Here is a 26,980-nt window from a genome sequence, read left to right on the forward strand (position 1 = left end):
TTATGTCTATACACATTCCTCTACCAAATATTTGACCTGTGTTATACACAACGTCATACCTGCTTTCATCCGTGACTCCTGTATATATGCGTGCATAAACTGAAGACCAAATAATTCCCGTTCCTCTTCTTCATCCAGGCTTTCACTGGGGGGAAGCGTTACTTCCAATTTCAGTGGATTGTCTCTGAAGTTGACAAACCTAGCAGTTCACCAAAAAACAGTATTTTTATAGATGCCATAGAAGTGTACATTTATTTCCCTGGGGAAAGATCAAATGATAATACACTAAATTACTTTTTTTTTTTAAACTGGTTAAAATAGCTGAACATTTGGTTAGATATAATATCCTAAGAATCTTTAAGTTTCTTTTCTAGAAGAGAAAAACGCTAGCTTTAGACAACTTATTTTCAGAGCTTATAGAAGCAACTATTAATACTAGCATATATGTAATGTGGGACAGCTTAACTTCCCAAATTCCAGTGCATCTCAAACATACAAGTAAATGCTACAAACTTGGAGTTTCTGCATATTTTACAGACTTGTGTCTTATTTATCACCGTATCTTCATGGTGTACAGGGCTCTGTCACTGCTGAATTGGTAAATGAGTGAATAAATAATTTTGTTATGGAAGTTGTGGGATTTGATGTGAAGTTATATTACTTTGTTCTGCAATGAAAAAGGAACATGTCAGTTTTGTGTCTATAACTTTTACCTCAGATTGTTCATCTCTTCCATGCACACTGGAATATCTTGCAGTTTATTGTTGCTGAGAACAAGAGTACCCAGATTTTTCATATTGCTGATTGTTTCTGGCAAGCATGTTATTTCATTCCGTTGCAGCCATAATGTATGTAGGCTTTGCATTCTGATTAATTAAAAGAGGTTTATGCAATTAATCATACATAATATGGAAACCCTGATTCTTATTAACCTAAAATGAAACAAATATCATCTTTCATAACATCTTTAACCAGTGTACCAGTTAAGTTAACTGACTTCACATTACCTGATTATTGGGAAGCTGCATTGGAGGGCTAATCCCTACAGTATACTTCTCAGCATGTGGTGGTAGGAAGGAAACCAATATATTTCAGCATTCTTCACTATTCTCATAGGATTTCTTAAAGAACTGCTGTAAATGTTATCTAATCGGAATTAGAATATTAGAAGAAAAATCAGAAATAATTAATATGCCTGGTTAGAGCAAGACAGGTGTGCATAATGGTTAATAGCATGGACCCTGGGCCAGGCTGCCTTGGTTCAAAACCTAGATTGCACACTTAAACTTTGATCTTGAACAATTTAGCTAACATCTCTATGTGAGTTTCATTTATTTTTTTATTATTCTTTTTAATTGCCAGGGTTTTTTACATTTTATTTATTTATTCATGAGAGACACACAGAGACAGAGACAGAAGCAGGCTCCCTGTGGGGAGCCCAATGCAGGACTCGACCCGAGGACCCCGGGATCATGACCTGAGCCAAAGGCAGCTGCTCAACCACTAAGCTACCCAGGTGCCCCTCTTCATCCATCTATAAAGTGCAGAGTGCCTGGCATGCACTAAGTGATGTTACTGTATGGCATATTCATGTCAACATATTGACAGCCAGTTTTTCTCTCCCAAAACCCTTAATTTAAGTAAATGAAAGTATTCTGTTAAAAAGTAGCAATATTTTATACTACATGGATCTCTCGTGATTGATTATGCTTAGGGTCTCGTTTGTTTTGTCTGTTACTTCATACTTATTATGGATGGCTTCAACACAGCTGTTAATAGCACAGAAAACTAATTTTACCTTTCTATAGTATCGGGAAGTTGTTCAAGTTTGTTGCTTCCCATGTCGAGCCATTCAAGAGCAGGCATATTCAACACAGCAAGAGGGATTGTAGTAAAGTGGTTCATACTCAAATCAAGGTGCGTAAGCTTTAACAAATTGCTGAGCTAAAGAGGAAAGCAAGGTTTTCAAAATGAATGTCCACAATGTAAACTACTAGAACGCTCACATTGGTAAAGGAGATATTTCACATCTGGGAATGTTCACATTATGCTTGGGCTTTCAGTCCTAGTCCTCCACAAGAACTCTGAAATAAAATAAAGCTAAGTAACCTCCAGATAAATGAAAAACTCTCATAGAAAACTCATCTATTAAAAAAAAAAAAAGAAAAAGAACTCATCTATTCAAAGAAAATTTATCTTCTAAATACCCAAGTTCCAGCATTTATAGAACTTTGCTTGTATTTGTTTGTGTGTTCTTTTCATCCTGAATTTGAGATTTGTATGGGAAAACCCAAACTTCGAAGTAATACTTTATTGAACCTTCTTTTTTGTGCTCAATGTTTTATATATGCTATCTCAGTCATAGCATTTACCGCTTGGTAATTGTTTTATTTCTATGAAAACAGTAAAAAGTTATTTAGAATAATATCCCAATACCAGTGTGCTCAGCTTAAGAAAGAAAATACGGGCAGCCCCGGTGGCTCAGCGGTTTAGCGCCGTCTTCAGCCCGGGGCCTGATCCTGGAGACCCGGGAATGAGTCCCACATCGGGCTCCCTGCATGGAGCCTGCATCTCCCTCTGCCTGTGTCTCTGCGTCTCTCTCTCTCTCTCTCTCTAATAAAATAAATAAAAATCTTAAAAAGAAAGAAAATAAACTGAGGGGCGCCTGGGTGGCTCTGTTCACTGACTGGGTTTCGGCTTGGGTTGTGAGATGGAGCCCCATGTGGGGCCCTGCCTGGGGCCCCAAGCTCAGCAGGGAGTCTGCTTGAGATTCTGACTCTTCCTTGAACCCTCTCCCCACTCTCTCTTCCTTTCTCAAATCTTAAGGAAAAAAAAAAAAAAAAAAGAGGGGCACCTGGGTGGCTCAGCTGTTGGGCATCCACCTTTGGCTCAGGTCATGGTCCTGGGGTCCCAAGATCAAGTCCCACATCAGGCTCCCAACAGGGAGCCTGCTTCTCTCTGGGCCTATGTCTCTGCCTCTCTCTGTGTCTCTCATGAATAAATAGAAGACATAGGCCCAAGGAGAAGCAGGCTCCCTGTGGGGAGCCCAATCCAGACTTGATCTGGGTTCACACCCTGAGCCAAAGAGCCAAAGGCAGACACTCAACTGCTGAGCCACCCAGGCATCCTAAATAAATGAAATCTTAAATATATATATATATGACTGCCTCCTGTGTACTCCTCCTTCCTTTCCAGAGGGAATCCATCTCCTGAATTTGGTGTTTATTATTCCTGTGCATGGTTTTTTTCATTACTATACATAAATATGTTTTTATATATTTCTCTATAGTTACTACTATATGTTGTCATAAACAAAATTTAGTATCTTTATTTGAAGATTATGATACTGTACTTCCCTTAACTTGCTTTTTTCTCTCAGTATCAGTGTCTCAATGCATTCATGTTGTTGCTTATAGCTCTAGTTTATTCATCAACTTTACAAGATGAGTATCTTATTTCTATTTTAAGGACAAAATGGTTAAGAGAGGCCATGTAACTAGAAATGATAGGTGATGTGCATTCAAGTTTTCTTGGACCTAAAGCCACAAAATTTCTAATCTCTTTTTATGTAACACTATAGTAAAAGTTTCAAAATGTGAGAATTTAGTTAACTTTTCCCAAAAATGTTCCATTTATCTAGGTAAGTTCTGTTTTATTTTTATCTCAGGGAATGTTAAGATTCATTCCATATCTTTAACACCACACACACACACACACAAGCACAAATACAGTGTTTTGTGCATAATGCAAAAAAGTGAGAGGTTTTCATTCAGTAGGTAATGTTTGTCCAGCTTTAGAATTCAAGCCAAGAATAAAACTTTTCAAAATCTGTTATCGGACTTTAAAATTTTTCAAATGGTTTAGAATGGAATATGAAAAGCTTGTCTTCACACTGGCATAAAAATGTTTGTGTGTGTACAATGTGTGCAATGTAATGGCTGAGAGATAAGTCTCCTGTTGCTCATTTCTCTGTGGTACTAGAATCATTTGATTTTATAATACTGAAAGATATTAACATTTTTATAACCTAACAGTCTTTATTTTGCGTATGTCAGAATTGAGACCTCACTGGTGTGTTCAAGGCTACATAGTTAACTTAGAGGCCACACTCAGAAATACTCCCAGGCTCAAGATCTCAGTCCAGTATTTGTTCCAGTAAAATCTATTTCTCATGTGAAAAAATTAAGGTAAACACAGGTAAATAGACATGCCCAAATTCATACAGCATTTTTAGTGACAGAACGAATCCTAGAAAGAAAATCACAAGAACTAGAAGTTAGAAATAAGATATATATTCGCCCTGTCATAGATATAAATTGTCCCTGTGATCATTTTCATCATAAGTCCATACATTTCATTAAATTGAACTATTACAAGACAAGACAGATATGAATGTAGAAACTATGTTTTATTTGCAAAAGCAACAATGATTGGTGCCATAATAACTCGTGTGGGGGAACAATGGTATTCTCACCAACAATAGTGGAGAATGGGAGAAGATAACAGTCTTTCTATTTTGTTTTGAGTTTTATTATTTTTCCTAACTTTCATCTTGCAAAGTCAGAATACCTTGGAAATTCCGTTCGCTGACTGTAAGATCATTAATAGGTTTGCAATATGTTTGAAAGTGTCTCTATCTCTATGATAAGGTTGATTTTACTAAGAACAAGTCATACCAAGTCAAAGTTTGAAGGCTTTCCAAGCCTGTGGCTTTGCTTTCATGTGGAAGAGCCTAAGAAACTAAAGAAACACTTTTCCAAAACTGAAGAATTAATTTCTTGCCACTTCACATCCATCTCAAAAACTGATCTCTCTATGAACACCAACTACCAAGAGTCTTTCCATCACCACATTGTCTGGGCTTTATGACATTAATTTATTGAATAGGCATTTATTAGCCTATAATAATAATAGGCCAAATAAATAAATAAATAAATAAATAAACCCCAACTTAGGCTGGGCTGTCCATTCTGGAACTAGATATAAGTGCAACTCTTACTCTGGCCTTGAAGGAGATCACAAATGTCAGTACTATGACAATAAGAGGCATCTTTTATGCCAAATAAAATTTCTCTAATTAAAAATGTGTTATAATAATAGAAAATGATTATCACTAAATATTTCCCAAAATAAAATGTATAGCATTTCATTAGTGTCATTTTTAATGATCACAGAGTTGAGAAGTAAACCAATAATAGGTGGAAAAGAAAACCGTAGACATTTATATCTTTCTGACCTCTTGTGGAAGATCACATATGTCTCTGTTTACAGCAAGTTCTAGTTTCTCCAAGCTGGCACAATGACTTAATTCTCTGGGGACGGTCTTGATCTTGTTATAACTAAGAATTAGTTCCTGAAGTTTAGTGAGCAGTCCTACAAAAAAAAAATAATACACAAAAGAGAGCAGATGGATATAAAATAAAGTTTCCAGTTACTAAGTATTAGAGCATGACTTACTTGCCAGTTTCGTATTGGCAAATCACACTTCTCAGGTTCTTGCCTTTTCCCAGTATGTGTCCTGCCCTTCTAAAGATAAGGAGCAGGTTTATCAATGCTATAAGCAAAAAATATACAATTTTTTTCAACTTGTTTAATCTCCTGGCCAATTTTCCATTTGAGGTTTTTTTTTTTTTTTCTCATCTAAGGAATGTTTTTAACTTTCTTTCTTGCCTTCAGCCTGTTCTCTTCTAGGAGGATTAACTGAGCAAGAGATATTGTTTCCAGAATCTATACAGTAATATTTCCAAAGAGACTTTTCTGGCATTGAAATCTCAGCTTGAATCACTTCAGTAAATACCAAAAACTTGGATCTGGAAGCTTCAATTTAGATGTTTGCAATTTTCTCAAATATCAAAAAGAATTCTCAGTAAAAAAAAAAAAAGACAGGAATAAAAGCAATCTTCCTTACCAATTCCTCGAGGTATCTCTGAAATTGTGTTTCGAGATAAATCTAATACAATGAGGTTTTGGAATCTTCCAATAAATTCAGGGATTTTCAACAAACCAGTTCTATGAAGTTGCCATTCCTGTAGCTGATTCAGTTTCAGTAGAGAAGAAGGAAGGGTCTAAACTCAAGTAAGAGAATGACAGAATTACTATATTAAATTATTTTAGTATCATGTCATACTGAAGTATAATTGTAGGGATATTACTTGATTTGCAAAAGAACTTTGGAATACTTTTTTCCTTAATGGGTTATATTTCCAAGTGCTTTGTGTTACTGCTAAGTTTTAAGACCTTTACTTTGGGGGTAGGGGTACTAAACCTTCAAACCCCAATCAGAATAAACAAAGATAATATATTTTGGTCAATAGTGCACATACATATAACTATATCCTAAAGACATTGTTGTATTAGGCTCTTTAAAAGTACATATGCAAAAAAAATAAAAATAAATAAATAAATAAAAGTACATATGCAGGGGTAGCCGGGGGGGCTCAGTGGTTGAGCATCTGCCTTCGGCTCAGGGCATCATCCAGGAGGGTTCCCAGGATCGAGTCCTGCACAAGGTTCCCCACAGGGAGCCTGCTTCTCCCTCTGCCTATATTTCTGCCTTCTCTGTGTGTCTCTCACGAATAAATAAAATCTTTTTTAAAAAATAAAATACAGAGCAGCCCCGGTGGCTTAGTGGTTTAGCGCCACCTTTGGCCCAGGGCGTGATCCTGGAGACCTGGGATCGAGTCCCATGTCAGGCTCCCTGCATGTAGCCTGCTTCTCCCTCTGCTTCTCCCTCTGCCTGTGTCTCTGCCTTCTCTCTCTCTCTCTCTCTCTCTCTGTGTGTCTCTAATAAATAAATTAAAAATATTTTAAAAAATAATAAAGTACATGTACAATTGAAAATGAGAATATAATGGTTGGTTGAAATCATAGAGAAACAAAAAAATAATTTAGTCAACAATTCAAATTTCTCTTCCCCTTATATTTTGAAATATTCTATAAAAGCTTTTTACAGGTTTTGTTTAACAATTTTAAGAGTTTCAACTATTCTGAACTTTGCACCTTTTCCCTTTCAACCTAAAATAGCTCAAAGAGAACATAAGCCCCTAAATATATTTGTATGTATGAAAATAAACACTGACCCAAAGGATAGATACCCCTATAAAAATGAATATGCCTAATGTAATTAAGCAGTTGTATGTATATATGTTTATGACAGAGAATATGAATCAGGTAGTAGACCTAAAAAAATGGATATCCTATTCCATTTTGTGGACTTTTAGCTGAGCATTCATTTTGGAAAGCTATATGATTTTTGTTAGGCAGATGGTCATCTTGTTTATGGAAAATGAGAAGTTACTTCTTAAGATTAGTAGGAGAAAAATTGCAGATGACTTAAGTTTAGGCAGAGTTGAAGCAACTTAAGTTTTTACCAAAAAAATGTGGTTATGTTTCTTTTCAGGTGTTCATGTCGCCAAATTCATTTGGTGTATTATTAAAATTAGAATTTCTAACTATTCCAGATTTAATCATACAGTCTCAGAATCATGTTCTCTCGCAACAAAACGCAAAATAGAGAAAATCAAATATTACTTCTATGAAGCTTACCTTCCATTCCTCTTTTTCTATCTTCAAAATGACTCTTCCATCTTCCTTGATGACCTTTTCTCTTAGCTTAGTTAAGCTTACTCTCTCTTCCCAGATCCGCACTAGCCTAAGAGAGCAGATAACATTTTGTTCACAATAATGACATACATAGGTAGCATTCACTTTTATATAAAAAGTGATCCATCAAAAGTAACCACTTGATTAATAGTATCTAGAAATCAGAAAAGAATTTGTTTTTTAAGAATTATAAATATGATTCATATTGTAAATGCCCTATATTTAACTTTTGAAAAGTGTCATAACTCTCCATAAATTTTTTTTAACTAATAGCTTTATTGAGATATAATTGACATACCACAAAATTAATCCTTTTAAAGTATACAATTTAATGGTTTTGGATATATTCACAGAGTCGTTCAACTATCACCACTATCTGATTCAAAACATTTTTATCATTCAAAAAACTCCACGCCCAATGCAAACTGGTGTAGCCCTCTAGAAAACAGATAGAGGTTTCTCAACAAGTTAAAAATAGAACTACCCTACAATCCAACAATTGTTCTACTAAGTATTTATTCATACAAAAATACTAATTCAAAGGGCAGCATTATCTACAATAGGCAAATTTTGGAAACAGCTCAAGTGTCCATCAACTGACAAATGGATAAAGAAGATGTGGTACACACACACACACACACACACACGGAATATTAGCCATAAAAAAGAATGAAATCTAGCCATTTGCAACAATGTGGATGGAGCTAGAGAGTATTATGCTAAGCAAAATAAGTCAGTCAGAGAAAGACAAATACCATATGATTTCACTTATATGTGCAATTTAAGAAACAAACTATCATAGGGGAGTAAAGAGAGAGGCAAATCAAGAAACCGACTCTTAACTATAAAGAACAAACTGAGGGATCCCTGGGTGGTGCAGCGGTTTGGCGCCTGCCTTTGGCCCAGGGCGTGATCCTGGAGACCGGGGATCGAATCCCACGTCGGGCTCCCGGTGCATGGAGCCTGCTTCTCCCTCTGCCTGTGTCTCTGCCTCTCTCTCTCTGTGTGTGACTGTCATAAATAAATAAAAAAATTTAAAAAAAAATAAACATTAAAAAAAAAAAAAAGAACAAACTGATAGTTACCAGAGGGCAGTTTACGGGGATTATGGAGGGCACTTGTGATAAGCACTGGGTGTTGTAAGGAATTGTTAAATCACTATATTGTACAGTTGAAACTAATACAATACTTATGTTAACTAACTGAAATTAAAACAAAAACTTTAAAAAGTAAAATAAAAAAACACACCTGTTAGCAGTCACTCCTCATTCCTCATTTTCCCAGCACCTGGCAGCCACTAATCATCTACTTTCTATCTCTATGGATTTATCTATTCTGGGCATTTCACAAAAATGGGACTATACAATATGTGGTCTTTCCACATAGCACAAGTTTATTCAGAGTTCACTCATGTTGTAACATGTTTCAGTACTAAATTCCTTTTGACATAAGAATCTTCACTGCATGAGTATACCACATTTTGTTTATCTTTTCGTCAGTTGATGGACATTTGGGTTAAGCCCACTTACTGGCTATTATGAATAATACTGCTATGAACATTTCTGAACAAGTTTTTATGTAGACATATATTTTCCTTTATCTTGAGTATAGTCCTAGGAATAGAATTGCTGCATTGCATTGTAACTCTTATTTTTAACCTTTTTTTTTAGGAACTGCTAAACTGTGTCCAAATTGCTTGTACCATTTTGCCTTCCCTCCAGCAGCGCATGAGGCATCCAATTTCTCCACATCTTGCTTACTTTTTTTATTTAAAAGATTTTATTTATTTATTCATGAGACACAGAGAGAGAGAGAGAGAGGTAGAGACACAGGCAGAGGAAGAAGCAGGCTCCACGCAGGGAGCCTGATGTGGGACTCGATCCCGGGTCCCCAGGATCAGGCCCTGGGCCAAAGGCAGCGCCAAACCGCTCAGCCACCGGGCTGCCCGCTTACTTTTGTTATTGTCCATGGTTTGGACCATAGCCATCCTAGTGGTATCTCATTGGCCTTTTGATTTGCATTTGTTAGACATCTAATCCATAGATAGTTAATTACTTTATAAGGACTTGCAAATAATACTCTGAAGTTCAAGTTCAGAGTTAAATTTTATATGATTACATTCCAATTTTATTCAGATTTCATTTTTCAAAAATAAAAATACACAAAACCTTTGTCATTCTGAAACCCATACCTATTGATTTTTGGTTCATTGCAAATTTACATAAGGATAATATCAAGCTATGAAAATGACTAGGAAAGGTTGCAAAAGTTTTTTATTTCTATACTAGAAAATTTTTATTATTTTATTTTATTTTTTAAAGATTTTATTTATTTATTCATAAGAGACACAGAGAGAGGCAGAAACATAGACAGAGGGAGGAGAAGCAGGCTCCATGCAAGAGCCCGCTGTGGGACTCGATCCTGGAACTCCAGGATCACCAGTTGAGCCAAAGGCAGATGCTCAACTGCTTGAGCCACCCAGGTGTCCCTATACTAGAAAATTTTTAATGGATGAAAAATAGAATAAGTTTAGAATTGAAACCTTTGTAATTTATCCTTTTAGAATGATACATAATAAATATAAGCAGTTATCAAGGAACATAGGTTTAATTTGAATAGTTACTTGTCAAAAATCTCTTGACCTGAGCATTAATATATATATTTTAGCAGTTCTGCATATTAACTGATCTTCAGTGGGGATTTTATATTAGTGAACAGAAAAACCAAATATCTCTAAAAGTGAAATATTTGTTGTTTCTATGTATTTTTATTTGCAAATTATTTCTGTAGAGCCTGTATTTTTAACAGGTATGTATCTGAAATTTAATCTGCTAACTAGTATACTGTGGCAGCAATGGCTATGTGTGGCTTTCTAGACCGCTGGCCAGGCTTCTGCTAGGTGTGGTTATCTGAGACAAAATGTATAATGCCATCTATTTGATTACATCACTTTAAAAAAAAATAGAACTGCTAAAATAGTAAGCATGATGATTATTGTCACTCACTAAGAGATCTATGTATTTCAGAACAAGATTTAATGACAAGTGTGGTTAGATGTCTTATTCCTTAACCTTTTACTTAAAGAATTCATTAAGCAACCATTATATGCCAAATGATATGCTACACATTGAGCATGCAAAAAGCCCTGTCCTTAGTAAGTTTACAGAGAGGCTAACTATTACTTGAGAAGTCTATTTCCATCCCTATAATGATTCCTAAATTCTTTCTGGATCTGAATTTCTATGATCTAAGTCCAGAATGTATCACTTAACTTGGTGACTGTGGGCAACTCATACCACTTCTGTAGGCCTTGCCTATCCCCCTAGGGTTTGGGGATCCCTGGGTGGCGCAGCGGTTTGGCGCCTGCCTTTGGCCCAGGGCGCGATCCTGGAGACCCGGGATTGAATCCCACGTCGGGCTCCCGGTGCATGGAGCCTGCTTCTCCCTCTGCCTGTGTCTCTGCCTCTCTCTCTCTCTCTCTCTCTCTCTGTGTGACTATCATAAATAAAAATTAAAAAAAGAATCATTAAAAAATAAATGAAAAAATGAAAAAATATTTTAAAAAATAATAAAGACAGAAGTAGTTATTGATCAAGAACTTTCCCCCATCTTCTTTGCTGAGAAATACTTAATATTTTCAAGTATTTATACTTCCCCCAAGTAATCCTGGTATAAATCTTAATTTGTTTAAACCAATCATATAGTCATTCCCCTAGAAGGAAACTGGAATGGGGGAGTACAAATCACCCAGTTCTGGTCAATGAGAGGTGAAGGAGAGGTTTGCTAAAGTGCCTGGAAAGTCTTCCTCATTCTTGAAGAAACAGAAATAGTTTCCACTCTTCTGATAACCTAATGATGCCTGGCTGTGATGCCTGGAAGTGTACCAGTCATCCTGTGACACTCAGAGGCAAACCTGAGGACCAAACTGACACACGGAGATTAGCAGTAGAAGGTGATAAGAAGCTAAGTCTTTAAAGCTGTTCAACCTTTGGAATTGCCTTGCCTCAGGACTTCCCTATTCCTTAAGTCATTTTTTAAAAGATTTTATTTATTTATTCATGAGAGACACAGAGAGAAGCAGAAACAGGCAGAGGGAGAAGCAGACTTGCTGTGGGGAGCTTGACATGGGACTCAATCCCAGGACCCCAGGATTATGACCTGAGCCAAAGGCAGATGCTCAACCACTGAGCCACCCAGGCATCTCTTCTGTAAGCCATTTTTATTTATTTTTATATTTATTTATTTATTTATTTATGATGGTTACAGAGGGAGAGAGAGAGAGAGAGAGAGAGGCAGAGACACAGGCAGAGGGAGAAGCAGGCTCCATGCACCGGGAGCCCGATGTGGGATTCGATCCCAGGTCTCCAGGATCACGCCCTGGGCCAAAGGCAGGTGCTAAACCGCTGCGCCACCCAGGGATCCCCTGTAAGCCATTTTTAGTTGAATTTTATGGTACTTGCTGACACAAGAGCATTTTTTTCCATTAAGATATGATTGACATAAAATATCATTAATGGTCCAATATTTGTATATGTTGCAAGACAAGAGGCAATTTAATATTTAGAAAGAGGCTTGTTGAATGAGAATTGTAGGGCTCCATGAGGAAAGTGGCTCTTCTTGCATGATTAGTAGAATGCTTTGAAGACATCCAATCAGGAAAACAGGTAGCTTTCAAGAAGGTAGAAGAAATGAGAGCCAAACTATTTAATTATAGCCCAAATCAAGGAATCAGGTGATCCACAGGGGCCCTGGCTGACATTCATGGCTATTCAAATAGGTGAGAATCTATACTACCTTCTATTGCCAGATGTTGTTTTAGTATCTAGGGGATATAATATTGAATAAGCAATCACTGAAAAGTGGACTAAATGATACTAATCAAACTTTATGAATGCTGAACAGACTCTTATGAAGGCCTAAGATAACTACTATTTTCACATAAAGACACCTGTATCTTTTGTGGCCACCATCACATAGCCACACTTAATTGAATCAGGTGTATCCTTTAGTTATATTCTGAGTTTTCAGTAAGTAAAAATCTATCAAATTCAATAATAAGGCATTTAACAACTGCTCTTTTCTGTAATGATGATGTTCTGAATTTTCACTAATTTCAAATAATAAACACATGAAAGCATACTTCTGTTGAAATTCCTTCTCTCGCTTCAGGTCTTCATTGTGTTTTTTTATTCTTTCTTCCCAGACTTCCTTTACAGCATTGACAGCCCCAGTACAAACTACATTTTCTGACATGATTTCTCCACATTGTCATAGTCACCAACTTCATTAAGTTCTGAATAGCTGAATCAAAGATGCCATCTCAAAAAGGACCTAATTGTAGAAGAGAAAACAAACAAATGTGTTTCAGAATGTTCACCAGGTCCAGAAATGATCATAATAGCTTATATTTATTGAACACTTTCCATGTTCCCAAAACTATTTTATACACTTTTACACATCATATCTAACTTAATAATTCTCATAAAAATATTATGCCATGGGTGCTTTTTAAAAAAGATTTTATTTATATACTCGAGAGACAGTGCAAGTGAGAGGGGAGGGGCAAAGGAGAAGCAGATTCCCTGATGAGCAGGGAGCCTGACATGGGGCTTGATCCCAGGACCCTGAGATCATGACCTGAGCCGAAGGCAGATGTTAACTGACCGAGCCTCCCAGGTGCTCTGCCATGAGTGCTTTTGTTGTCTGTAATATACAGATGAGAAAACCAAGCTTTAAAGATGGGCAATTTGAAAAAAATAAAAATAAAAAAAATAAAGATGGGCAATTTGTTCAAAGTCTCATGTCTAATATGTAGCAGAGGTGCAAAGTGAAGCCACATCTACGTCCTTTGCTACTATGTAATTGACAGTAATGAAAAACTGCCATTAGTTTACATGTCCAGTTGTATGAAAATGATTAAATAATGGATATGTAAGAAAAAAAATAAAATAAATAAATAAATAATGGATATGTACATGTAAGACCAGCATTTTGGGATATCTACTTAGTCTAGTTGCTATGCACAGGTTGGAATTCAGTTAAGTGGCAATAAACTGGGATTACTTGCTCTTGTAAAATAAATTGCAAATGGGCAGATGTAATAATGAGGATGGTGATCTGAATCTCAGAAAGTAAAATAAAAATAGGGGAATGGTTATGTATATTATGGTAGATCCATTTTATGGAATGTTCTTTGCCTTACAAATAATTGTAATAATTGTACTCATTTTTCATCAAATTGTATTAGTAATAGTGAAGAATTTGATTCATAGTTAATTGAATTATTTCCTCCCAAATTCATGAAGTCAAAGATGTCCACAATCACAACTATTCAACATTATACTGGAATGCTACAAGGCAAAGGAAGTAAATATAAAGGTATAAAGTTTGGAAAGGAAGAGTGAAATTTGTAACAGTGTAGGGAAACAGGCACTCTTATACACTAAAGGTGGTAGTATTTTGTTCTCTATGGAGAGAAATTTGGTAATGTCTATCAGTCTTATAAAAGTATATTCATAGTCCTAGTAATTTATACCGCAAATATTTTTCAATCGTAAAATTATGTATTATAAAGTTATTCATTGCAGTGTTTTTCATAACAACAAAAGATTGGAAACAATATAATTTTTGATCAGTAATGTATAGTACACCCATATCATGGGAAATTAAATAGCTCCATAAAGAAAGCAAAATATTTTTCTTTTTTTTTTAAGATTATTTATTTATTTATTTATTTATTTATTTATTTATTTATTCATTCATGAGGGACACAGAGAGAGAGAGAGGCAGAGACACAGGCAGAGGGAGAAGCAGACTCCATGCAGGGAGCCCGACATGGGACTCGATCCGGGTCTCCAGGATCAGGCCCTGGGCTGAAGGTGGCACTAAACCGCTGAGCCACCCGGGCTGCCTAGCAAAACATTTCATATACTGATATGCCACGATCTCTAAAATGTATGACTATGCCATGATATAATTTTTCTGTCCCAATGAACATGGATATTTGGGTAGCAGAGTTTTGCTATTACAAACAATATTGTTTCCAAAATTCTTGTCCTTATCATCACGGTGCTCAAGTGCTATTGCCTCTATTGGGTATATATGTAGGACTAGAACTGCTGGATCATAATATATGTGAATGTTCAAATTTATAAGATAGAGAAAAATTGTTTTCCAAAGTGATTGTGCCCATTTATACTCTTACTACAACTGTATAAGGGTCCCCATTGATGTACATCCTTATCAACAAACTACTGTATAAAATTTCATTATGGTCACAAATTTATACTTTCCTGATTACTAAAGCTGCAAGTTAATATATAAAGATTGTCCAATTAAAGACAAAATCCTATGTATTGTTTATAAGAGGCACGCCTAGCATAAAAATAGGAAAAAATAGAAAGTATAAAATAGAAAAAGATCCATGCCTAGATTTATACCCAAACATATGTTCACACAAAAACTTCTACCTAGGGGATCCCTGGGTGGCTCAGTGGTTTAGAGCCTGCCTTTGGCCCAGGGCATGATCCTGGAGAGCAGGGATCGAGTCCCGCGTCAGGCTCCCTGCATGGAGCCTGTTTCTCCCTCTGCCTGTGTCTCTGCTTCTCTGCTTCTCTCTCTCTTTCTCTGTGTCTCTCAGGAATAAATAAATAAAATCTTAAAAAAAAAACTTCTACCTAAATGTTGAAGTAGCATTATTCACAGTAGCCCAAAAGTGGCTGTTAACTGACAAATGGATAAACAAAAATGTAGTATTTCCATACAATGGAATATTATTCAGCCACAAAAAAGAATAAGTACTGACACTTGCTACATCATGGATGAATGTTGAATGAAAGTGTGCTAAGTGAAAGAAGCAGACACAAATGACCACATATGATCCCATTTATATGAAATGTCTGGAATAGGTAGATTTACAGAGAAAAAAAAGTAGATTAGTGATATCCAAGGGCTTTTCAGAGGGGGAAATAGGGAGTGACTGCTAAGGGTGCAGAGTTTCTTTTTTCTGAGTGATAGAAATCAACTTTTGAAATAAATCAACCTATTAAAAAGCAAGGAAGACTTATTTAAGCCTAAAGAACAAAATGTAATAAGCATTTATTTATAGTCTTTTATAAAGGTGATCAAGGGAGAAACTAAAAATAAGGATATAACTCTATGGGGTGTAAGTGGACTTAGGCATCATCTTTCATAATGAAGTTTTATGATAATTCCTAAAGTTGGTAAGAAATAATAACGGCCTTTGGGAAAAAAAAAAAAGAACTATGGAGATAACCACTGAAAACTAAATCCTGAACTGGTTAAATGCTTACTTCTAGAGTGATAGAAATGGGGTACAGACTATTGCTTTTCATTATTAATCCCTTCTAAATTACTGATTTCCTTAATAGTATGCAGTGCATAAGAGATACAAAGAGGGGTGGGAGAAAAACTCTATTACAGAGGACAAAACGGTTTAAAATGTTAGGATGGATATATAATTGCCAATATGCAGAAAAATTGTTAGGAAAGGGTCTCTATTTTTAAGCAATGCATGCACAATTTCCACAGGAACGGATTGCAAGATCTTTCTGCCATCAAGAAACCTTGGCATACATATGCTGATAATCCAAACCCCTGAGGACATCATAGTCAACCTACAATTTATTGTCTCAGATTTTAGCAAGTTTTAAATGTTTATCAAATCATTTTTTAAAATCCCAAGTATCCACATGTAAATGTGTATTTTTTAAACACATATAACCATTTGTATGCTCATTTGATTCCTCAGTTTGCCATTAAACTTCATTCAGCCATCAACTTTCCTATGACAGCAACCAATTTCCCTTCGAGGAAAACAAGTCAATAATGATATATGAACTTTTGACGTCAGCATAGGACTGTATTCTCTGCCTTGATTATAACCATAACGGAAATGCACTTTGCTTGGTAAGGACATAACCAAGAGAGTCTGCTTTCAAAGGCAAAAGCAAGCAAGCAAACAAACAAGAAACACACAAAACCCCCCAAAACAAAACAAAACAAAACAAAACAAAACAAAACAAAACAAAAAATACTTCTTAACTTTTAGGGAAATCAAAATTCCAGAGGAAGATAATTACAAGCATGACTATGAAACCCCACAAAAGACTTTTTAATTCAATTCCAAATTCAGCTGTACATCCCAGCAAATGCAGACACAGTAAAGGCATCCTCAGCAATCCTTCTAATGAAGAATGGGGAAAAAATGTTTTTGAAAAATACTTACCATAGTCAGTGGACATAGAAGCTGACATGCCCAAAGTTAGTGATTATCAGCTAAAAGAGGATTTCAGGGAGAACTGTTTTCAGTGTGGCTCCAGATGATTAAAAACCTCCGTCAGACTTGTAACCAAGTGAAATGTAATGTTAGCCTAGTTCTAATTTTAGATCTTGGACAAAGCTGAGAATAGCAAGAATCACATGGAACTCCTGTGCAAAGGATCAAGTGATAGGTAATGTGCAAAGGATCAAGTGGTAGATAATGCATGTGCATGCATTCTGCACACCGCAAATGCTGTGTACCGGCATTATAAAACTCTCAGACATACCTAGTTCCAAGCTCCTGAAAAAAACTAACTCCTATTGAAAGTCCTTTCACTTTTCATGACTTACACATTTTGAATATTTAATAGACTATAATGCATCTATTCCAAACAGAGAAACTTGAAAATAGGAGAATGCATGGGATAACAAAAACTCTACTTGGTAAACCATAGATCTGTAAATATTGAAACTAAAGGTAAAATGCATGGGGCACCTGGGGGGCTCAGTTAAGCAATGGCCTTTGGCTCAGGTCATGATCCCCTGGTCCTGGGATGGAGCCCCAACATTGGACTCCCGGCTTGGCGGGGAGTCTGCTTCTCCCTCTCTCTCTTCTCATGCTTTCTCTCTCGCTCTCTCTCAAATAAATAAAATCTTTAAAAATAAATAAATAAATAAATAAATAAATAAATAAAGCTTCACACAATAAGAAAAGTAAAGATGTAGACAAGTATGGATAACAGAGGAGCTCCAAGCTGGTGCTGCATCCAAGCCTCAAATCTAATTCTCTCTCAATCTTGATCTCTCCAGCCTTCAGAGATAGAAGTGAATTACAGGCTTTTTGAAAAATTATGTATTTATTTTTTGTTTTTTTAATGCTATACATTTTATTTATTTATTTATTTAAGTAGTATTAAGTAGGCTCCACACCCAACATGGTGCTCAACATGGGGCTTGAACTCAAGACCCTGAGATCAAGACCTCAGCTGAGATCAAGAGTCAGATGCTCAATGGACTGAGCTACCCAAACACCGTGGTATTTTAATATTTGAATTGGTAATATAAGCACATAGAACAAAATTTAAAAGATTCATTATCTTAATGATAATGATAAAAGATAAAAGAATAATAATTATCTATTATTCTTTTATCAATGAATCCCCACCTAACCCCACCTCCAGCCATTTAGTTCCTTGTCTGAAGGCAATCACTATTGCCACTTCTGTGTGTCTGTGCCCATCCAAAGATGGGCTGTGAATTTACAGACATAAATATGCCTATATTCATTAAAAACACACATATGGTGACATGCACACACACACACACACACACACACAATGCTAACATATTATATGTATTTTTCTATACTGTGGTTTCTGTACTCAGAATATATTGGAGATTGTTTCATATTAGTATATTTAGAATTACATCACTCTTTTTAATGACTACATAGCTTTTGATGTGTAGGTGGGTCATAATTTATTTAATCACTTGGACACTTTGGCAATTTTAGTGTTTTTTAATACCTTATTATTCCATAGAAATTCTCTAACGTTCTATAACAAATTAGCTCGGAGAGCTATGGGGTTGCTCAAGACCACAGAAAGAGTAAAGAAGATCACAGAACCTGAACTTTAACCTCCCTGTCCAGAGAGTTTGCACCATCCCCCACACACGGCTTCCCTGAATATGTTCATAAAGCAACCATAAGGTGCAGGAAGTTTTGTTTCAGTTAAGAAAAGTACTAAATTATCTCTTTGAAAACAATTTAGATTTGTTTCTGCCTTTGGCACTGTCTACAATTAAATTTTAATTTTTTAAAAGATTTTATTTATTTATTCATGAGAGACAGAGAGAGAGAGAGAGAGAGAGGCAGAGACACAGGCAAAGGGAGAAGCAGGCTCCATGCAGGGAGCTCGACGCAGGACTCAATCTCAGGTCTCCAGGACCGCACCACGGGCGGAAGGCAGATGCTAAACCGCTGAGCCACCCAGGGATCCCTAAATTTTAATTTGATAGTATTTCTAGAAAGCCCACAAATCCCAAGGTTCTCTCTCTTTTCCTTTTCTAGCTGTTTCTTTGCCATGCTCTGATCTAAGAGGCAACACTATACAAAGTGAGACCAATTGAGAAAACTTTGAAGTGATTTACTCTAGAGAAATGTCAGGGAAAGTGGAAAAAAGTGAATAGATTCACGAGCTATTTATGAAGGATTTTAGACAGAATTTCAGGTATTGGGGGACATAGCAGGCGAGAGAGAAGGAAAAGACAAGACACTGTATAGTGCCCTCTCCATAGTTTGATAATCCCCACTGTTAGTGAACCCCACTTTACTAAAGTAGAATTAGGAGGAAAATTCCAACCTCCCTTGCTATAGAATTGGGGAATGTGATTAAGGTTTATGCACTTTGATTTAGAAGCAAGAATGTGAGGAAGTCGGCTGAGTGGCTACAGTTCATTTTTGCTGGTGTAGTACAGCAAAGACAATATATTTTCTGGGATTAGTTTTAGCAAATTGAGTTTCCTGACTACAGTGGATGCAGCTGGTTCTGGGGCAGCCATAGCAGCTCCCTTACCAAGCCAGTTTCATGGTATACTTCCAGGATTTGTTCTATGAACAAATAGCCCTTCTTACTTAAACATGCCTGGGAGATTCCCGTCATCTGTACCTAAGCAACTGGCACAACTATTTTAACTCTCTCTTGTTATATTTTAAAATATATGCTTATGTTGCTATTTCTTCATATACTAATTTCAGAACTATCTATTGACTTCCTACCATAGAAGATGTAAGTTCTGTGGTCTTAAACCACTTACTCATACCACATACCTCTCCTCTTTTAGTCCTCCCAAGATAGTTATATCATAATACTTGTTAAATCAGTAATTAGTGCTTATTAAAATGTGAATATTATTCATAACTGATCCAAATAATAGAAATAATTACATTTCTTTCCTTTTGCACTTTTTGTTTTTTTCTGGAATTACCCATTCTTTATTTGCTTAATTTTCTGTGTACTTATCACTGTATTTTTATTTATTGTATTTTATTTTTTTTTAAGATTTTATTTATTTATTCATGAGAGATACAGAGAGAGAGAGAGACAGAGAGAGAGAGAGACAGAGAGAGGCAGAGACACAGGCAGAAGGAGAAGCAGGCTCCATTCAGGGAGCCTGATGGGGGACTCGATCCCGGAAATCCGGGATCAGGCCCTGAGCCAAAGGCGGTGCTGAATCTCTGAGCCACCCCAATTGCCCGAAACCAAAGTTTAAAGAGTCAGAGACGTGTCAAAGCCATCCGCTGGAAAATAGCTGAGTTACATTCCAACTCAGATGGATCTGGGTCCCACATCTTGACCATCGGATTATTTTGCTTCCTTTTGAAAACAAGTTTATGACAGTTACACAGAATTATAGCTGTAGGGCAGCCTGGGTGGCTCAGCGGGTTAGCGCTGCCTTCAGCCCAGGGCGTGATCCTGGGACTCGATCCCGGGACTCCAGGATCACACTCTGAGCCGAAGGCAGACACTCAACCGTTGAGCCACCCAAGCGTCCCAAGATAATGGTTTTAAACACAAAACACGAAGATAGTTATTACTTTGTTTTTTAAAAGCATGATTTTTTTTAAAGTTTATTTATTTATTTTACATAATCTCTACTCAACATGGGGCTCAAACTCAAGACCCTGAGATTGAGTCGCATGCTTTTCCAACTGAGCCAGCTGAGCATCCCAAGCATTATCTTTTACAAAGTATAGTAGAACTAATGATCATTTAGTTAGTTTTCTTCCCATAAATTCTGATAAAACTACAGTAACTACAAGTAATCATATCAAGCATACAAGCATCTACTTTGTGTGACCCATTTATTCAAATAAGAGAAAATAAAGGAACATAGGGAAAAGCAATGGAAAATAAGAATATAATACCTTCGGATTTTGATCTATAAGGCTCTTTTTATGACTCCCTACAGTCTTTTATAATAAAACAGTTACTTGTCAGAATAGAAGGCTTTGAAGCAGAAACACCATGTAACCAGAGTGCCAAGAAACTTAAATATGAGACGTGTCCTCATTAGATCAATAATTTAAATGTTAAGAATTCTCTTTCAAAGATAGAATTTGCGCCTGGGTGGCTCAGTGGTTAAGTGTCTGCCTTTGGCTGAGGTCATGATCCTGGGGTCCTGGGATCAAGCCCCACATTGGGCTCCCCGCAGGGAGCCTGCTTCTCCCTCTGCCTGTGTCTCTGCCTCTCTCTGTGTGTCTCACATGAATAAATAAAATCTTAAAAAGAAAAAGAATTTGAAGCCTCTGTAATTGTACTTTGATTATTTTAAATACTTAATCATTTTTTAAAAGATTTTATTTATTAGAGAAAGAGACAGAGATACTGAGAGAGAGCAAGAGGGGAGGAGAGAGAAAAACAGGCTCCCTGCTGAACAGGGAGCCCAACTCATGGCTAGATTCCAGAACCCTGGGATGATGATCTGAGCCGAAGGCAGATGTTTAACCAACTGAGCCACCAAGATGCCCCAAGACTTAAGAATATTTTAAAACTGATTTGTTTAGCTGTAAAATTTTCTGGAACATTGATATTCTTTTATGTGAAAATGTTCCATTAGTGTTGTATGTGTATGTGTGTGTGTGTGTGTGTGTGTGTATACACAAGGAAAGGGAAAATCCTAAATAATAGACAACATACTTGCCAAATATTAGGGAGTCACTGTTCTCCACATTTTGATACTTACATTAGGAAGTTATAGCTACATACTAACTTGTACCACTTGGTCTGACAAAACGGGGACATTTCCTCAGGAGATGATAGGAAACACTGTTAGACACCAAATACCTTTCTCTGGGAGCTCAAGTTCTCAGATTCTAGCTGGTCTCACATGGCTTCTGCCACATGACCCCACAGAGTTTCAATCATTAATAACTTAATATCTAAGTGACTAATATGGCTAAGAAAAATATTTAATTTTAGCTATTTTTTTCTTTTATTATATGTGTTTTATGACCAAAAGTTAATATGCTTAATGAGCAATGAAAATGTACTTCTGACCTTAAGATTCTGTGCTGGTTTCACTTCTGATATACACACATTTCCTTAAGCCAATCAACAGTGGAGACACAAGAATTAAGGTATGAAAATCATTTATTCTATAGCCCACTGGGAATTGGCTAAAAATTAGGTCAATTGGCCATAATTTCAAGATCTTCATTTGAGAAAAGCATGCTGGGATGCCTGGGTGGCTCAGCGGTTGAGCATCTGCCTTTGGCTCAGGTAGTGATCCTGGGATCCCGGGATCAAGTCCCACGTCAGGCTCCCTGCACGGAGCCTGCTTCTCCCTCTGCCTGTGTCTCTGCCTCTCTCTCTCTGTCTCTCATGAATAAACAAATTTAAAAGAGAGAGAGAGAGAGAGAGAGAGAGAGAGAAAGGCATTCTGTAAGTCTTAGTAACCGATATGTCATTTAGCAAACAAAATACAAGTGAACAAAACATAATTGTTCTTAGGAATAGTTGGTGCCATAGTTTTTCCCATAGTGTTCCCAAGAGATAAATCTTCCCTTATGTAAAGATAGTTCTGATTTGAAATATAAAACCTTAGCAGGAGTAATCAGAATATTATGCAACTTTTTAAGGAAATTTAAATCTCAAATGAGATGACCACAGACATAAAAGCCATTACAATCTTATTTCATTTTTTTAAAAAGATTTTATTTATTTATTCATGAGAGACAGAGAGAGAGAGTCAGAGACACAGGCAGAGAAGCAGGATCCATGCAAGGAGCCTGATACAGGATTCGATCCTATACAACCCTGGGTCACACCCTGAGCCAAAGGCAGCCGGTCAACCACTGAGCCATCCAGGGGTCCCTTCCCTTCAGTCTTATTTTAAAAAGAAAAAACAAAACGGGGCACCTGGCTGGCTTAGTAGGTAGAGCATGCAACTCTTGATCTCGGAGTCAGGAGTTCAAGCCTCACATATCGTGTAGAGATTAAAAAAAAAAATAAAAGAAAAGAAAGAAAAAAAAAATTTTCAAAAAGAAAACAAAGAACAATATCTTCCACATACCCACCAAATAATGACACAAAAGTTGCACTGCTTTCTATATGTCGAATGAGGTATTTTGGGCCACATAACAAAAAGATATGCTCCTTTTGCTTTTATTTTTACGTACTACTTAGTTCTACAGAAATAAAAGCTACACCAAATTTTAAACTCTTTATCTGGATAATTCCATGTGAATTACATAATTTGTTTCTAGGATATTGATCCAACTTTTGAGGATATATTATATACATTTTAATGGGCAATTAAAAAATAGTTTTTTCACATTTCCACAAATATCATGCAATTGTTAAACCTGTAATAGCTAGTAAAGATAGAAGCTGTGCGAAATTTTAATGTATTTAGAATTACAAACCAAAAAAAAAATCTTTTGGAATTAGACTGTATTACATTTATATATCAATATTTTTAATTTTCATAAACTTATGAGAGAAACTAGTGCAGTAAGTGACTACGGTGGTTTAAAAAAATTGTGCCATCCCTGTGACAGTGTGTACTGCTCTGCCCAAGCAACATGTGAACCAACGGGGCCCTTCTAATCTTGTGCCAGAAACACAATGGGACCAAAGCCAGGTTCTTGTGCAATTTGTGAAGCCCTTGGTTAGCAGAGTTATTAGTGTGACACCTTAGCTCCTTGACTCCTCTGTATTGCATTTGAATAACTAATGTTTCAGACTGTTAGTCATTCTGACTTATATTCATCCCTGCAGGTTCCATTAACTTAATTACACCTGCCATCAACTTAGTTGCATTTGTTACTGCAGTATGAACCCTGCCTTCATTTTTCCAGGAAATTAGAGAGTTTTTTCCAGATCACTGCACTCTTGCAACTTCTGTACAGACTTTATAAGCCTTGATTTTTAAATTTTTTTTTAACTTTCCTTTTTACCACATTTTTGGAACATATTAGGGAGTTTCCTGCCGCAAATTTCAAGTTCCATAGCTTTGCCCAAGTTTAGCACATTTTGCCAGCTCTTCTGGAAATGTGGGTGAGTAGAGTCACGGGGTGTGCTGATTGGAGGGAGCCTTGGCCTCCTCCCCAACCTGGGATAAGCGTGACCCCTTCTTTGACCTTCCTGACTTTGCCCCCTCTAAGGTAAATTCTTGATCTCCCACCTGTTCTCATTTCTTCTGTCATGTCTCTTGTCAAGGCCCAGAACAGCTGTTCCCAAAGCTTTGTGTTGTAACATTCCACATGATAGTCAGTGGCAGCCTGATATAGATGGCCTCTTGGTCAACTGCAATTACTCTGGTCATGCTTCGGTTTTGTGGCTCTCTGGACTATCTCCAAATTCTCCTGCTCAGTTTTAGCAAGCTGGCCTAGAGTTCTCTCACTAGCACATGAATTAACTCATGCTTAAAGCCCTCCTGCTCAGGACTGGAACTGCCTGACGATGAATTCATGTCCATTTCATTCTGAGCTCGCAAACATCAAGGATTCGTGCTACCTTCAGTGTTCGCCTAAATGGGAATTACTTTCTGGAACATAAAAGAGCTGTGGTTATTTTGCAGGGATAACAATGATAACATGAGCCATCTTGAGGTTTGGCATAAATAATTCAGAGTTGACCTGGTTTCTCTGACAAGATATCACTGAAACACATGGTGACCTTGAGATATTGAAGAGTGAAAATGCCTAGAGCTTAGGAGAGACATAGATCCAGACAGAAGAATTTAGGAGACATCTGAGAGAGAGATGTGGCCACATTTTTGCCAAGCACCCTGCAAATACAGGTGTGCAGTGGGAAAGGAAGCCACATTGCAAGGAGTTCATGACCACTCATTCAAGAAGTTAGGCAAAGGCAGGAGGGAATAGGTCAGGTGTGTACCTGCAGTAGCAAGTAAAGGTGACAATACAAGAAAGGAATGTGTTGGGCAGCCTGGGTGGCTCAGTGGTTTAACACCGCCTTCTGCCTAGGGCATGATCCTGGAGACCCGGGATCGAGTCCCATGTCAGGCTTCCTGCATGAAGCCTGCTTCTCCCTCTGCCTGTGTCTCTGCCTCTCTCTCTGTTTCTCATAAATAAATAAATAAAATCTTAAAAAAAAAAAAAAAAAGGAATGTGCTCAGCCTTCTTTTAGGTAGAGGGAAATTAGCTTTACTGAGGTAGTTTCTTGGGACAGTACATTATTTAAAAAATAAGAACGTTCTATTATTTAGGGCAGCATTGTGCAATAGAATTCTCTATGGTGATGGAAATATCTATATCTGCAATACCCAATATGGTAGCCTCTAGCCACATGTAACTCTTTGCATTTAAGTTTCAATTAATTAAAATTCAATAAAATTCAGCTTCTTGGAATGCCTGGGTGGCTCAGCACTTGAGCTTCTGCCTTTGGCTCAGGGCGTGATCCCAGGATCCAGGATCGGGTCCCACATCGGACTCCCTGCAAGGAACCTGTTTCTCCCTTAGCCTGTGTCTCTGCCTCTGTCTCTGCGTCTCTCATGAATAAATAAATAAAACCTTAAAAAAAAAACTCATTTAAAAATTCAGCTTCTCAGTTACACTAGCCACATTTCAACTGTTCAACAGCCACAATGAATAATCTAAATTTAAATGTAAATACTCACGTGTGGCTAGTGACTATTGCATTGGACAGCTCAGAGTTAGGGTTATTACTACCTGGAGGAGGAGATTAATCTCAAAGTATCCATGTTTTAAAACAACAAAAGTTATTTCACCTCACCTTTGGTATCACATCCAAACCAATCAGTGCTGGAGTGTGGTGGTAGGGAGGCTTTATGTCACAAAGTCATTTGGAGATGCTGGCTCCTTCCATCTTGTATGGCCACCATCTTCAACATAAAAGCTTTCAGGGGTGCTACAGAGAGGAAAATGAAAGAGTATGGAGGATCTCTTGGGAGGTTCCATGGGCTACATTTGGAATTGGTTTACATCACTTCTACCCATAATCTAATGGCTAGAAATAAATTACGTGGCCCCACACAACTGCAGCCTAGGCTGGAAAATATTTAACTGTGTGCCCAAAAAGAAAACAGGTTTATAGATATAAAAACATTACTCAGGGGCAGCCCAGGTGGCTTGGCAGTTTAGCACTGCCTTTGGCCCAGGGCCTGATCCTGGAGGCCTGGGATAGAGTCCCATGTCGGGTTCCCTGCATGGAGCCTGCTTCTCCCTCTCCCTGTGGATCTGCCTCCCTCCCTCTCTGTGTCTCTCATGAATAAATAAAATATTAAAAAAAAATTACTCACATTCATCAAGAAAAAAATTAAATTTGTTGGAGTTCTGGATTCAGTCTCTAGTAAAAGTCCTCCATGAGGAACTAGAAATGAATCTTACTCAGTGTGCCAAAAGGATGCATCTGGTACAGTTTCATATGTGAGGAAGATACTAAGATATCAAAATGGGGCCATGGGATTAAACACAAAGCAAGGAACCTGCAACTGTATAGAAAGTAGGGGGGACACCTGGATGGCACAGTGATTGAGCGTCTGTCTTTGGCTCAGGTTGTGATCCCGGGGTCCTGGGATTGAGTCCCACATCAGGCTCCCTGCATGGAGCCTGCTTCTCCCTCTGCCTATGTCTCTGCTTCTCTGTGTCTCATGAATAAATGAATAAAATCTTAAAAATAAAAGTAGGAAGTTTGGTTTTTGCTGATGGAGACTTACATCTCCCTCAAAAAAAAAAAAAAAAAGGGAAAGTGTGAGAATATAGAGATTTTGAGGTGAAAAGGAGAAATGAAAGATCCTTGAGTTGAATTACCTTGTCTTCTCTGAAGATATTCGGAGAAGCTATCTGCTTAATACAACACAGCTGGGAAGACATATATGCGGCATTTAAATGAACAGAAAAGAGTTGGAACAGGTACTATGAAGAATGGCTGAGGCATGTGCTGCAGAATTTGGAAGGAATCTATATAAGACTAACCTGGTGGCCATGATCACTTGCAGGATGTGTCAGGTAAATTGAAATGTGTATCTTCTTTTTCCCTTGATAAATATCCTTATGGGAAGCCATAAGGTCCCGTTAATCTGTTTTTTCATAGAAATGGTCTTTGAAAAT

The 26,980-nt window shown here is 37.1% G+C and overlaps 1 protein-coding gene across 3 annotated transcripts in view; it reads right to left on the minus strand.

The window, feature by feature from the left end:
* LRRC39 (leucine rich repeat containing 39) overlaps positions 1–26,047 on the minus strand; it is a 29,223-nt gene extending 3,176 nt beyond the window's left edge. The window contains exons 1-8 of one of the 3 annotated variants that reach the window (XM_077905601.1): positions 25,644–26,047; positions 12,743–12,933; positions 7,546–7,651; positions 5,909–6,065; positions 5,237–5,373; positions 1,799–1,944; positions 714–866; positions 60–199 (exon numbers count right to left, since the gene is read on the minus strand). In XM_077905601.1, the coding sequence (XP_077761727.1) occupies positions 60–199; positions 714–866; positions 1,799–1,944; positions 5,237–5,373; positions 5,909–6,065; positions 7,546–7,651; positions 12,743–12,855 (952 nt within the window). In that variant the 5' untranslated portion in view covers positions 12,856–12,933; positions 25,644–26,047. Of the gene's footprint in view, positions 1–59; positions 260–713; positions 867–1,798; positions 1,945–5,236; positions 5,374–5,908; positions 6,066–7,545; positions 7,652–12,742; positions 12,934–16,849; positions 16,990–25,643 lie in introns of those variants that run through there. The other 2 variants (XM_077905600.1, XM_077905602.1) reach the window with 2 other exon arrangements.
* Positions 26,048–26,980: the final 933 nt, after the last annotated feature.

The sequence above is a fragment of the Canis aureus genome, chromosome 8 (genome assembly GCF_053574225.1).
Source record: "Canis aureus isolate CA01 chromosome 8, VMU_Caureus_v.1.0, whole genome shotgun sequence".
NCBI lineage: Eukaryota > Metazoa > Chordata > Mammalia > Carnivora > Canidae > Canis > Canis aureus.